This window comes from Megalobrama amblycephala, linkage group LG1 (genome assembly GCF_018812025.1).
Source record: "Megalobrama amblycephala isolate DHTTF-2021 linkage group LG1, ASM1881202v1, whole genome shotgun sequence".
NCBI lineage: Eukaryota > Metazoa > Chordata > Actinopteri > Cypriniformes > Xenocyprididae > Megalobrama > Megalobrama amblycephala.
In genome coordinates this window covers 51830868-51844347 of record NC_063044.1, presented here as the reverse complement: position 1 = coordinate 51844347, position 13480 = coordinate 51830868, and the positions used below count along the sequence as shown (strand labels likewise).

Sequence of the window (13480 nt, the reverse complement as noted above, 5' to 3'; positions counted from 1 at the left end):
AAAAAAAAAAAGAAGAAAAAAAGGAAATCATCATTTTCATCATCAAAATTGTCTGACATACTAGTTTCTTATATTTGAATTTTTACCTCACACACTATGGAGAATTCTATGAAATTTCCGCGAAATGGCCCATTTCTTTGTAGTGTAAGATTCCTCTAAACTTGCAGTTGCATCCTCCTTTGTGAATTTTCTCCAATATTCAGGGATCCTACCACTACCCTGAAATGATTTCTCATAGTATTTTTCCAGATCTTTTTGGAATCTGCACACAAACCACTTCCAGTATGGTAGATGAGAGAAGTCAGGGGTGATGCTCCAGTCTGCATAAACTCCTCCTGCTGTTCTGTATTGTTTAAATGGGAACCACTTTTCTGAGTATTTAAAAGATTGATCACTTGTCACTGCAGATGAGCAAAACTGTATACAAAGATTCTGTGTTCCGCTGTAGTAGAACCCATTAAGTCCATTAATACGGTGGAAAGGAACACTATGATCTCCATCATGGTTTTCTATGGTGTTGGTGCAGGTGGCTTTACAGAACGGACACTGAACCCAACAGCACCGACAGAAGTGATCAACTAGAAGCTCATGTGGTCTGTCTTTATAGTCCAGCTTCCACAGAAAGTCACTGAAATGAGAACTTATTTTAGAAATAACTACAGGAAGTTCTTGTCTTAGCACATCTTCTAGGAGGTTGAAATCATCAACATCATCATGACTCACTCCACTGAGGTCTTTTTCAGAGAAGATCAGCTCATCTGAAAGCTGCTCTGTGAAACTCTTCAACCACAAACCAACATCTCCTGTGTTCACTTGAACATGTTCAGTAGATTCATGTGCTGCTTTCATGATCTTCTGCTTCAGGTGTTCAATGTTCTCCTTCATCTTTGGTAAAACACTGACACTGAACTTATCAGTGATGTACCGACTGACTTCATCTCTGATGAAATCCATGAAGTGATCTCTGGGATTATTAATGTAGTCCATGTATTTGTCAAAATCCTCCTTTTCTGCCAATGTCTTCAGGATGCGTTTCTCCAGATTTGATCTGTTTCCATTCAGTGATTCACAGTTTGTTCTCATTTCATCAGTCAGATCTCTGGCAGTCTTCTTGTAGACACTCTGTTCAATGGGCTCTTTCAGTTTCTGACAGATGATCTCACCAAAAATGGCAGCTGATGTTGCTCCATGACAGTATTTCTGGAAAATACTATAGTATTCTTCTCTCTTCTTCTCAAAATGTATTTTAGGATCATTGGCATATCTGAAAAGTCTGTGTTGGTCAGTGACCTTCTTGTTTGCTCTCGTACAGATAGAATAAACCAAATCCATGAAGAATCTTTTCTTGAACTTATATCCCCCTTGTCTTTCCTGATGATCTCTTTCACTTGTCTTAATGTGATCTGTGAGTTGTTGAATGCAGCTTTTGCTGTAGCCCATCTTTGAAATGTTAAATGACTTAATCAGTTTGCTTGTCTGCTGATCAACATCTGTGACTAATGATCTTATTTGGGCTTCATCTTCTCTAGATAGAATGTAACCAAGATTCACTTTAGCTAAACTGTAGACATCTGTTGAAAGTTTACCTGATTTCTTTACCTTTACATAATGTGAATAACTGGGCACAGAGAAAATGTCACGGCCTGCCTTCCATTTTTCTACAGCAGCACTTCCACAGATTTCACTGAGGATCTCTCTCACATCTCTCATTATGTCAATGTCTTTGATCGCAGGAGTGTTTCTGATGATCTTCTTCATCCACTGTTCCCAAAATGAATCAAACTTTTTCTTCCGTGTTTCTTCATCATTTGCTTTGTCTTTGAGTTTTAAGGCAAGTTCTTTGCTCTTTTCATAGAGAGTGTTTTCATGATTTGTCCTATCATCAGTCTTTTTCTTCAGGTCTTGATGAGGAAGAATCTCATTTAAATTCCTCTTTGTTTCTCTTACAATGTTTTCCTGAAGCTCTTTGATTTTAATTTCAAATGATGTTTTCCAGTAAATCAGTATATCTTTATCTTTGTCTTTCTCAAAGAATTCTGACATTGATTTTTCCACTTCTTCACTTGTCTTCTTTAGTTCTCTCTGAAGATCAGCTTCATAAACCTCATGAATTGCTTCATTTTCTATTTTGTTGTGTAGTTTGTTCTCAGTTTCCATCATGGCACTGCGAAGACTCCAGGTCCACTTGCTGTATTCGGACTCCAGTTTCCTGTAGGCTGAAATCTCCAGAGAATTTCTAAAGCTGAAGACGAATTGTTCATTCAGTAAAGCCTCCCAGAGATCTTTAATACGATCTTTTAAGTTTAAGAGCAACATCCCATCTGATTCAGAGGCATGAGACACAATAGTTTCCTTTAGTTCTTGAATATTCTCACAGTAGTTTGGGTTTGGTGGTGCCATCGGTGGGCTGCCCTCCCAGAGCTGAGCAAAATACTTCACATCTTTCTGAACATCAAATCTAATGACATCACTGAAACATTCTGCGTCATAGACTTCCTCTTTAGCAGCCAGTTTTGTCATCTCATCCAGTGTCTTCTGAAGTCTTCTCCTTCCCTCCATGTTTTTCTCTCCAGCTGTGACGTCTGAGACGTTCTGATGCACAAACACACAGCTGGGATTCAGTCTGACCTGCTTCATCCTCATGAAGGCCTGAACAACAATCTGAAGAACGTCCTGCATCTCAGCAGGGTTTTCTCCAAAGATGTTGATCAGTGTCATATTTCCAAGACCAACAACAAATGTTGCCAGTTCATTGTCATGATTTCTTGTTGATCGTCCAGCCAGTTCTAGAGCACGAAGACCCTCAGTATCAACAACCAGAATATATTCAAACTTCATCTGTGCTTTCATCTCATCTGACACTTTGACCAGCTGCATGAAAGCTCCTCTGGTGCACCTGCCAGCACTGACGGCAAACTGGAGTCCAAACATGGCATTCAGCATGGTGGATTTCCCAGAGCTCTGAATCCCTAAAACTGACAGCACAAAGACTCTCTTGTCTCCCAGTTTCCGGATGAGTTCATCTAGAACTGCAGAGATCCAGATCACAGGAACATGAGCAGCATCTCCATCCATCAGCTCCAATTGAAATCCAGAGATCATCATCTCTGCTGCAAGACTCGGGAGAGAAGAGAAGTGAACCTGCAGATCTTTCTTGTTCTTCTTCACAGATGAACATGATTCGTAGATCTGACCGATCTCCCTCATGATGTGCTCCAAACCAAAGGTTGCAGCTTGAAGTTCCTCAGATATTCTCTCAAGTTCAGTTTGTTCAGCTGTCAGTTTTTCACATTTGTTTTTCTCTTTCAGTTTTACAACTTCTGACCATGTTTTATCATAATTGTTAAGAAGAACAGAAAGGTCACTTGAGGTATATTCATCCAAGAAGATTCTGATCCATTTAATGAAAAACATCTTATTTTCCACAGTTGAGTTCATTTGCATTATAAAGAACGTTAAAAACTCACTGATGTCAGATTCATGCTGTTGTTGACGAATTTCCATGATTTTTGTGTGTTTTCTACTGATGTCCATTTCTGTCTCATCTCCTTGAGGTCGATGTAGTTCTTTGTTCTTCTGACTCCACTGATGCCACAGTTTCCCCTGATGAGGCAGAACTGATTCTTTGATTTCTGTCAGAGCTTTCTTCTCCAGTAAACTCTTCATCTGCTGTGCTGCTTCTCTTCCTCTCTTGCAGTCTTCATCATATTCCTCATCTACTCTGATGTCTGAGTGTTTGGACACATCTTCAAGTATGAAAGTGGAAGATGATTCTGAGAGACAATCATTTATAGCTCTTCTGAGTTCTTCAGATACATCTGACAGATTTCTGTCTTTCAAGCCGATTTTGTATTTTCCTTCCTGTGTTTTAATAACAGTATTTTCATCCGGAGCAAATAGGCAAATGAGTGGCTTTGAGTCCTCATAGAGTTGTTGAAGTTTTATCATGCTTGTGTCATTCCTGTCCAGCTGTGGCAGAAGAACAACATTGACTGAGCTCATTTCAGTGAGGATCTGCAGCTGTTTCTCATGGTCTCCTGCATCTCCGTGTAGATTACAGAACGCAACACAGTCAGTGAATTTATCATCATATCTTCCAGAAGGGCAGAACCAGGCGATCTCCACCACTCCATCCATCAGGACTCTGGTTCTGCTGCTGCCTGGGCAGTTCCTGTGGAAGAACGTGTTGTGTTTCTCATTGATCAGACTGTTCATCAGCTGAGACTTGGATGAGGACACAGAGCCAAACCTGAAGAAAGACACCATTGGAGTTTCAGCCTTGTAAACCAGCTTGGTTTTACTGTTGAGCTCATTGTTGTTGTTTCTGATCTTCCAGCTCTTGTTGATTTGTCTGAATGTCCAGAGAGGAAACTCAATCTGTTTTGTGAATGGATCAGGAACAAGCAGAGGCAGAGCGTACTGACACTGGGACAGTTTAGTGACCAACATCTGCTTCAGAAAACCATCAGCACAATGAAACACGGCTATCTGAACATCCATCGGGTGGATTCGCTCAGACTGACTTTTTTTTTCCTTAGTTAAAGACATTGAGTTGAAAAAAAAATTATGAAAGTTTGCCTCATTATTAGAAGAATCATTGCTTCCTTGCTGTGTTTGAATTTCGTCATTGGTCCTTTTAGATTTAATGTATCTTGCTCTGTAGTTCATCATCAGTAGTTTTTGTAGGAAAGTCTGAACCAGCTTGTCTTCATCACAAGATTCATGGGACTGTAATGAATGTTCAGTTATCTGAAGAACATCTGCCTCTCTCAGTTTAACGTGATGTATGTCTTTGAGACAAAGCCTATCAAAAAGTGATTTTGAGCTTGTGAGTTTTTGTTCTTTATGTTGATCTGATCCTTCTCTTTTTACTGTATACTCTCCAGTGGTTCTCTGTGAAATAAAAGGCATAATAATCTTTAATAATATTTAATTTTAGTGTAAATTTGTCACAAAATTGTTGTAAAGAATGCTGCTAACTATTAGAAGAGGTAACACCCCTTGAAATTGACTGTTTTTCACACAGAGTGAAAATGAGGATAGAAAATTGTCATTTTTACAAATATTGGAACTTTTTGGTGTAAAAAAAAAACTTTGTAAACTTTATAAAATAACCTTGAGAAACCTAATATGAAATCTGACACTGCATTTCATGGTCCAATTAAAGGGATACTTCAGGATTTAGCATTAAGCTTTGTATTAGTAGAATACCACGAGTATTTTCGAATTACCGTGCTTTCCCCCTTCATATCAGCCCGAGATGAGAGATTTATGCATTTTTATTCTGTAAAAAAGCCTCCGAAGACGCAAAAATCGTCATTTTGCGTCATCGGAGGCTTTTTTGGCCAGAGGCTTAAAACTACAGCCAGTAATAGCAAGTAGTTCGGCATTTTTTCGCCACGCCCATAACATATGCGCGTTTGAGGTTACTCACGGACATAGATCAAAGATTTTATCAAAAGTGGGTGTCAGTTATATTTTTCACTGCTACCTACAACACTACATATAGGGCAGGCTACTGTGTTATCAGAAATAGAGTCTAGTATCAGCGAGTCTTACCTCTAGGCTAGTGTTTCTCAACGGGGGCGTTCAGAGAACAACGGGGGGCGTTGGAAGCAAGATTTTTAAAAGGGGGCGTTCAGGTGTTCTTGGGGGGCGTTCACGAGTTTACACCAAAGATCCAGGCAAGACAAGATTAAACTTGTAATTACTTGCAAAAGAATTGCCTACAACATTCTAAAATCTGCCAGTTTCACGCAACATGTAAGTTAGGCTATGTATCGTTTCTTTTGCAACGATTATTTTTCCAGTCATAGACCAGCGCTCAAGCGCTGACAAGAATTCACGTGCACAAAAATGTGTTTCGCGCTGACAACAATCCGGTGGTGGCTTGAATCCAGCGCTGAACCACGCAGTGGAAGAATGGAAAGTTGACAAGCCATTAAAAAAGTATTGACTTAAGAACCACTTATATTTTCAAATATTTTCAATAAATCATGTTCCCATTCACTCCGGTGACGAATTTTAAAATGAATGAAACTAAATTCTATTTATAAGGTAAAACTTTTAAATTTTTAATGCCTAATGACAAAATGTTTTCTTTGTTCACAAAGTAATTTACTGGGCATTATTGTTAACTCGCAAGACTGTAAGGAGAAAATGACAATTTGATGGATAATTAATTTAAAATTCTGTAATCACATTTAGGTAATTTCGCCGTCACATCTGAGCGCAAAACGCTGCTTGGATAATTTCAAGATAGGCTAGCTAGTTAAAAATAACTAATAATACAATAATAATTTAATCTAATTGTTAATGTGTTTATTCTTGTTAGAAGATTTTTATTTTTATTTTACTGATTATGGACACAAATTAATCATGACAAACCAAATAAATTAGGCCTATACCATTGATGATAACAAGCTGATACCAAGGTATTTAAGCCTATAATTATAACATCATTTTTCATGAAAAATCATGATTGTATTTAACTTTTTCGAAAGTAAGATTAATGTAAGCAGCTTCTTGCAATACTCTCCTATGCGTAATAAAACCTAAGTGCACACATTATCGCTGAAATGACCGTTTTTACTGTCCAATGACAGCCCATACTCTGAGTGGCATGGGAGAGAGTCGGAAGTTGATTTGTTGCCCCTACGAGTTTATAATAGCATATTTTAAATTTTCAAATGGATAAAAAAAACTGTCAATTGTTTTTAAATGCTGGCTTTATTAAACTATGTTTTAAAGATGTCAATAAACAGTCTCATAGGCTATGTCTATTTATTTTTTAATATAAGCCTATAGGCTATATTTATTAATTTATTGTTCTATTTTATTTAGCATTTTTACATTTAACATAAAACAAGTATCGCACAACAATTTTAAATGTCTACTCATTTGTCCTTTTTAAAATAATTTATTAATTTACATTTTTATGTTTTAATTAAATTGACTTATGCTATTCCTTATTCTTTCGGTTTATAAGGTGTCACAACAAATCTTGCATTCCTATTCTTCCATTCATAATATAATAGCCATAATAATGTCAGAATTATCAAAGAAATTCAACAGGCAGACGCAGATTATCTTGAGTTTTGCGTTAGTTCAAATGCGCGTTAAGCTGATGGAAACCATTTATTGGCATACTCATGGTGTGTAGTGACCATTTGTGCGTAAAACACCATGGCATTATGCTTTAAGTCTGACAAACAGCCCTCGACATAGAAATCAGATGTTTAAACTCGTATTTTGTGCGCGAGCGCGTTCATGTGGAGACTGCCAGTGTATGGGCATACGCGTTTAACCAGTAGGCTATTTCATCAGTTCTTCTGCGTCTCCTCACAGCATTTCAATAAAACGATATCCAACAACACAAATAGCTCTCTCTCTGTAGTCACAAGTTCCCTTCATAATGCAAAGCATGCGACTTGCACGCTTAAGTTTCAGAAAACATCGTCATTGAAGTTTATATGTCTATAATTTATGTAATTATATAATTTATATGTATTCTTTATATCACAGGTTTTCAAACCCTGTGTCACGAGACTTAAAAATGGGTTGGCATTTTCATAAAAAGCATAGTCTGAAATGAATAAATAAACAAAATATATTTGACTTAGCTGATTAACAAAGCGAAAGAAAAAAAACTGTGCCCAATAGTAGCCTATATCCTGCTGAGTTTGATTCATTTTTGTGAGGCGCGGCGCTCCACAAACAAGTTCAAGGAAAGGAAACTGAGATGGCAAAAAGCGCATCCTGTTTTCTTTATTTTGCAAAAGCATAATGTTCTGTTTTTAGTGTGAGTGTATAAAAGTAAACGTCGCAGTATCGAATAATGTCTTATTCATATCTGTAAATTACGGAGTATTTTTGTTTCTGCTGGTATAAGGAAACAGTTGAAGTGATCGCGCCGGCGCCTCGCGTGCGCACTCAACTATTCATTGCAAACTTGACATCGCAGCCTGTTTATTATCAAAACAAAATACCGTCAGCCAAACATATAAAAAATTACACTGCTCATTTTACATATACTCCGTAGTATCCTATCTGTGCCGTTCAGCGTGACCACCGCTGAAACTGGTCCTGCCAAACACATTTTTGCTCATGTGAAGAGGATGATTGTTTTCGTTGATATTGAAATGGGAGAGAAGTACAAATCCTATTTGACAAAATAAATAAAAGTTCAGCATCCAAATACATTGCTAATATGGAAACATTTGAATTCGTGCCGAACGAGAGGCTGCTTAAGAAGACCGGTTTTTACTTTCGTTTGGGCTTGTTTATAAGCTACTTATACGTTTTTATTCTTGTTCTGTACATGTATATTATATATTTTAGTACTCTTATGCTTGGCTTGACTTGGTTTGGTCGCGTCAATTAAAAAAAAAAAAGTCGATCTTTAAAAAAAGTTTGACAGCCACTGCTTTACATGTTGCTTATGTGTCGGAAAACACAAAACACGGCATGGACCACTTTTGGTGTTATTTGAGAAGGGGATCCCCAAATGATGTGCCGGATCAGATTTCGGAGGTTCCAGTTCCAGCATGCCACTGTTCAGTCAAATCAAATCTGTTATTTGGCTTTCAGTGACATGCTTTTTAATTATGAAAGCTGCAGTCCGTAACTTTTGGAGCTCTAGCGGTAAATAAACTAAACTGCAGGCGTCTTGGTACTGCAGGTACTGTACTCCGCAGCGGTGTCGACTCAAACCAGTCTAATAGTCCCAATATAAACACTTATTATAGGTGTGTCGTAGTGATTCAGGATAAGACAAAAACACTGTTTGGAAAATGGATTAATGATGTAGGCTACTCACTGATTAAATTTGGTAGCCTACATTTTAAATACAAAAAAGTTACGGATTTAATATTAATAATAATAATAAGAATAATAAGAATAAGAAAACAGATGTGAATTATACATATTGTTATTATTAATACAGAATAATAATCAGCATACTTTCAATAAAGACATTACTTTCAATAAAGACATTGGGGGGGGGGGGGGGGGGGTGCTGTCGTATTTGGGGGGCGGTAAAGGACCTGGATAATGGATAGGGGGCGCTGGCCCAAAAAAGGTTGAGAACCACTGCTCTAGGCGAATACGCTTAGGCCGTGTGTCCACCAGAGCGTTTTTAGATGGTTTTAGGCGCTCTGCTTAAAACGTCCGTCTGTGAGCGCGCTGTGAGCCGTGAGAGCGCTTCTGCAGCGAACCTTTTTTTTTCCGTTGAGACGCTTTGTTGCTATGATACGGAATATCCATGGCACTGTTTACTTGTAAATGATTTTGCAGGAATTTGTTTCAGCCTTAGGCCGTGTGTCAATTTAGCACCATTTCGCTGTAAATGTATGAACTAACTCACGATTGTGACCGATAGGCGTGGTTTGGGCGTGGCCTCGCAAGGGCAGCGAAACAAGTGCATTCTGGGAGTTGTTGTCTTTCATCCACATTAGTCAAAAATACATTTTCTGCCTTTTCTCAGTCTAGAAAGCTGCAAATTCAAAAATAATTTCACATTTCTACTACATAAATGACCAATTTTAAATACACATTCATCTTTCCAGGGGTGAAGTACTCCTTTAAATTTAAAAAGCTTTTTTTTTTTCTTTTTTTTTCTTTTTTTTACAGACTCATCTATCCATTTTCCAATCGGTTTGTCCTATGTATTGTAAGAAAAAATGATGAGGATGTTGTAGATCTCTAAGAAAAAGTTGTCAGGGCATGTCAAAACAAATCCATAGCCCAGAAAACACCTCAGACCCCAGAGGGTTAATTAATGCCTTTGTGAAGGGGTCTGATTCCCTGACCAGAAGTGTGTTTCATTATTAATTTGCTTTAATATTATGCTACTGATGTGATACTACTGTGACAATCAGATAATCTGAACTTTTGTTGTCTGACAGAAATAAAGTTAAACTGGTTAGTAATAATTGAAGAAGGTAATGATGTTTGTTTTGGAGTTTTTTACTCAACGATTTTGGAGTTAGTGACTTTTTGGTTCAAAACCATGTTAATTTTAAAGTCAAAACAGACGTGATTCAGTGGCATAGAAATAAAGCAAGATTTATTCTATTTATTTAAGATTTATTTAAGATCCTTCTGTACATGCATAAGGCAAGATTGATTTTATATTTTTTCAATGTTATTTAATTTAATTGAACAAATATCAGTTTTATGTCTAACTTGATCTATTTTTCATCATTGAAATAACATTGTTTCAGGGTGCAAACCTTATGAAAAATCAATGTTAAGTTTCGACCTTGATTTAGTGTTGATTTAATGCTGGTCTGCTATTTGGGGTACTCAACTAAAAAAAAAGAGAAGTCTTCTGCAAAAGGTAAGCAATTTGTTTTTTTATACATGTATATAATTTTGGTAGAAGTATTGTCAGTTTTATGAAGGACTTAGTTCTGCATAGCTTTTTTTCTTCATTTTTCTGCATACCTCTGGATTTGACATGTGTTGATTTTTGTTGCTGTTGTCTTCACTCTTTCCTTCTGTCTCTGCAGGAGTGTCCATGTTAACATTTGGATTTGAATCTGTCATTATATCACTAGAGAGAAAAGTAAAATTAAACATGCTGATAGTATTCAGACATCTGGGCACAGTTGTATAAAAAAAGTTGAATCTGGATCAGAATAATCTAGATTTGGAAATCCCATTTTTTGCTATCCAGGATCAGGTAATTTTACCTTTGTGCCAGTTTTTCAAAGCAAAATCGGATTGGATCACCGTGATCCAGATACTCTTTCAGATTCCCAAACCAGTGCTCTAAATGGGGTTACATTTCACAGTGTAGGCTACTAGCTATGAAAAGAACAACAGGTAGAATGGAATGATTGGTTCTTTACTTCACTTCTTGTTTGTTGCTGTTGCATGTTTTGAGTTTGTAGCTCTGTCAAGATGATTCTTAATCCTCGGTCCCTTTCGATACAGTTCACTCGCATTGCATCTGCTTTTCAGCTGACTCTTATGGGTAAAATGTTTTCTCAGAATTCTGAAGTCTTATTGGTTCACATCTGAAGGTATCACAGATAAATGGCATTTCAGCCCACCAAAATGGGCAGGGATGGCTGCCTATAAAAGCCACAGAAATGCCAGATCTCATCAGAATATTTCTCCTTCAGCATGAAGATTAACTTGCTGCTCCAAAGAAGTCTGAAGCCTCTCTACTTGCCTCTTCTCAATGTCAAACAAGCCTCGCAGTGGATTAAATGCTCTGCAAGCAAGCTGACTGAACGTTTTCCCCTGCAGCCATGACTTGTACAGCTCGCACTGGAGCATCTCTGTCGACCGTGATTCTTTTTTTAAGTATATTTTTGCATAGTGGTGGGAACTCTGGGCATGTATCCAGGCTGGGTTCTCAGGATGACCTGAGAGTCAGCCAGCCCAAATTCTAGGCACACTTCGTTGACTGAAAATGCTTGCAGATCCCCCAGCCTCTTGATGGATGTGAGTGCAGTCAGGAGCACTGTCTTAAGGGACAGGATCTTTATCTCCACTGACTGTAACATGTCTACACGGGACGCACACATTGTTGCTTGCATCGCAACAGCTAAAAGCTGTCTACACTGGACACAACAAAATGCCCATTGCAAATTATTGTCCTTTGTGTCAGTACATCATAAATAGAACGAAACATCAGTTTACTGCATCAGTGTAGACAACGTCACTGATTTTAATAGGTTCTATTGTCTTTTGTCGCATCACATCATACTGATCGTTTCCTGTGTAGACACTGTGTAAGGGCTCAAATGGAGCTCTCTGCAGGGCTGTCAAGACCAGAGAGAGATCCAAAGGGAGGATGAGGCTTTGCTGAGAAGTGTTCAGTCTCCTACCACTTCTCAGGAACCTGAACACCAAGTCGTGTTTCCTCAAAGACATAACATCTACTGCAGGTTCAGCAAGTAAGTTTGGCATCAGGCAAAAAAAAAAAATGATGGTGGGCCAGAACATAGTCAAAGATTAATTTAAGAAATTCATTGATGAAAAATGCAACTAGAATTGCCTGTGACAGACTGTTACAGTGTCTTTTGTAACTGGTAGTGAGCTGTTACTCTGTGTTAAATCCTGTAGTAGGACAGGCATTAACAAAAAGCCACACTTGTGTGGTGGTGTCTGGGTTTTACACTGAAAAAATTAATAAAGCAGAGTAGTGACACGTAACCTGCCAAGTATATTTATTCACCAACTTGTAACACAGACCGACTTGCTAAAACACACTAAAACGCATGTCCCGTATTGTGCCTATGTGGGACATGCGAAATGGATAAAAATAATTTAAAAAATAAAAGAGGACTTGAATAAGCCCATTAATAGCATGTCTGAGTCATGCTCTTAGCAAACTATGTTTTATTTCTTCTTTCCATATTGTAGGAACTGTGGACGAACCAGACAATTGAATCATTCAGATGATTCTTTTAAACATAATCCTAATTCAGAATCAAGTTGCGGCTCCAGCTCGTCTGCCGAGTACACCAAGGCTGATTAATTTTATGACACCCCATGCTTCCTGATAGCAGGAGAAGTGACAAACCAAATGGTCACCTAGGAAGATAAAGATTCTTTGATCACCAGATCAAAGAAACAGAGAAAACAATGCAGGCCCCATTTGTTTCTCTAAAAGGACCTAACTTCACAGAAAACTCAACAGAGACTGTTATACAACTAAAACTGCATCAAAATTGTTCCAAACAATTTTAAATGGACTTATCAAACATCTTTTAACTACATACATTTTACATTATGTGTTTACAAATAGTTATGCTTTAAAACACTCAACAATTCATGTAAATGTGTTAATTCTTGACTGAATGACTGAAAGTATGCTTTATTGGGACTTAATTGGTTTCTTTCCCCCTTTCCTATATCCTGACTTGAATGAAATCTGTTTAAAATGTATTGTATTCCATTTAATAGAAACTATGTTAAAATGACACTCTCTGCTGAAGCAGAAACGGGATATAACGTGTTATTGGGGGCAGAGAAAGCCCTTTTGAAACAGGACAATATCTGATTGGCCAAGACTCCTTTGAGGTGTGACAAACAAAGTTTGTCACAAAGTTTAAATAGTCAAACTGCAAGAGAAGATTGGAGTTTTTTTTTTTTTTTTTTTTTTTTTGATGAGTTATAGTTTTGTTGTTGTCGTAAGCAAAACCATGGAGTAACAAGAAGAACAGACAAGCTGCTCATTCAAGCCATTCAAGTTTCACTCACTTTTCTTTTCTTTGCTTTTACTTAATTTTCTTTTCCGTTGAAAGTCTCGTGTTCTAAGTATTACCGCAGTTCAACCAATGACTTTTGTTGTTTCAAACTCCAGTGACAAAGAGACTTTCTTTCATTGTTTCACACGGACCCTAGACAAATCATCTCTCTCTCTTAAAACTCTTTCTCTCTCATTTCCGTCTTACTGCAATGCGAATGAATGTGTGTGTGTGTGTGTGTGTGTGTGTGTGTATGTGCGTGTGTTTGTCTTAGA

At 37.7% G+C, this 13480-nt stretch overlaps 1 protein-coding gene across 2 annotated transcripts in view; it reads right to left on the bottom strand.

Annotated features, from left to right (window-relative positions):
* Positions 1–13480, bottom strand: part of LOC125273965 (interferon-induced very large GTPase 1-like) — a 35484-nt gene that overhangs the window by 1371 nt on the left and 20633 nt on the right. The window contains exons 3-4 of one of the 2 annotated variants that reach the window (XM_048199885.1): positions 10447–10555; positions 87–4893 (exon numbers count right to left, since the gene is read on the bottom strand). In XM_048199885.1, coding sequence (XP_048055842.1) covers positions 88–4893; positions 10447–10548 — 4908 coding nt within the window. In that variant the 5' untranslated portion in view covers positions 10549–10555 and the 3' untranslated portion in view covers position 87. Of the gene's footprint in view, positions 1–86; positions 4894–10446; positions 12424–13480 lie in introns of those variants that run through there. The other variant, XM_048199874.1, reaches the window with a different exon arrangement.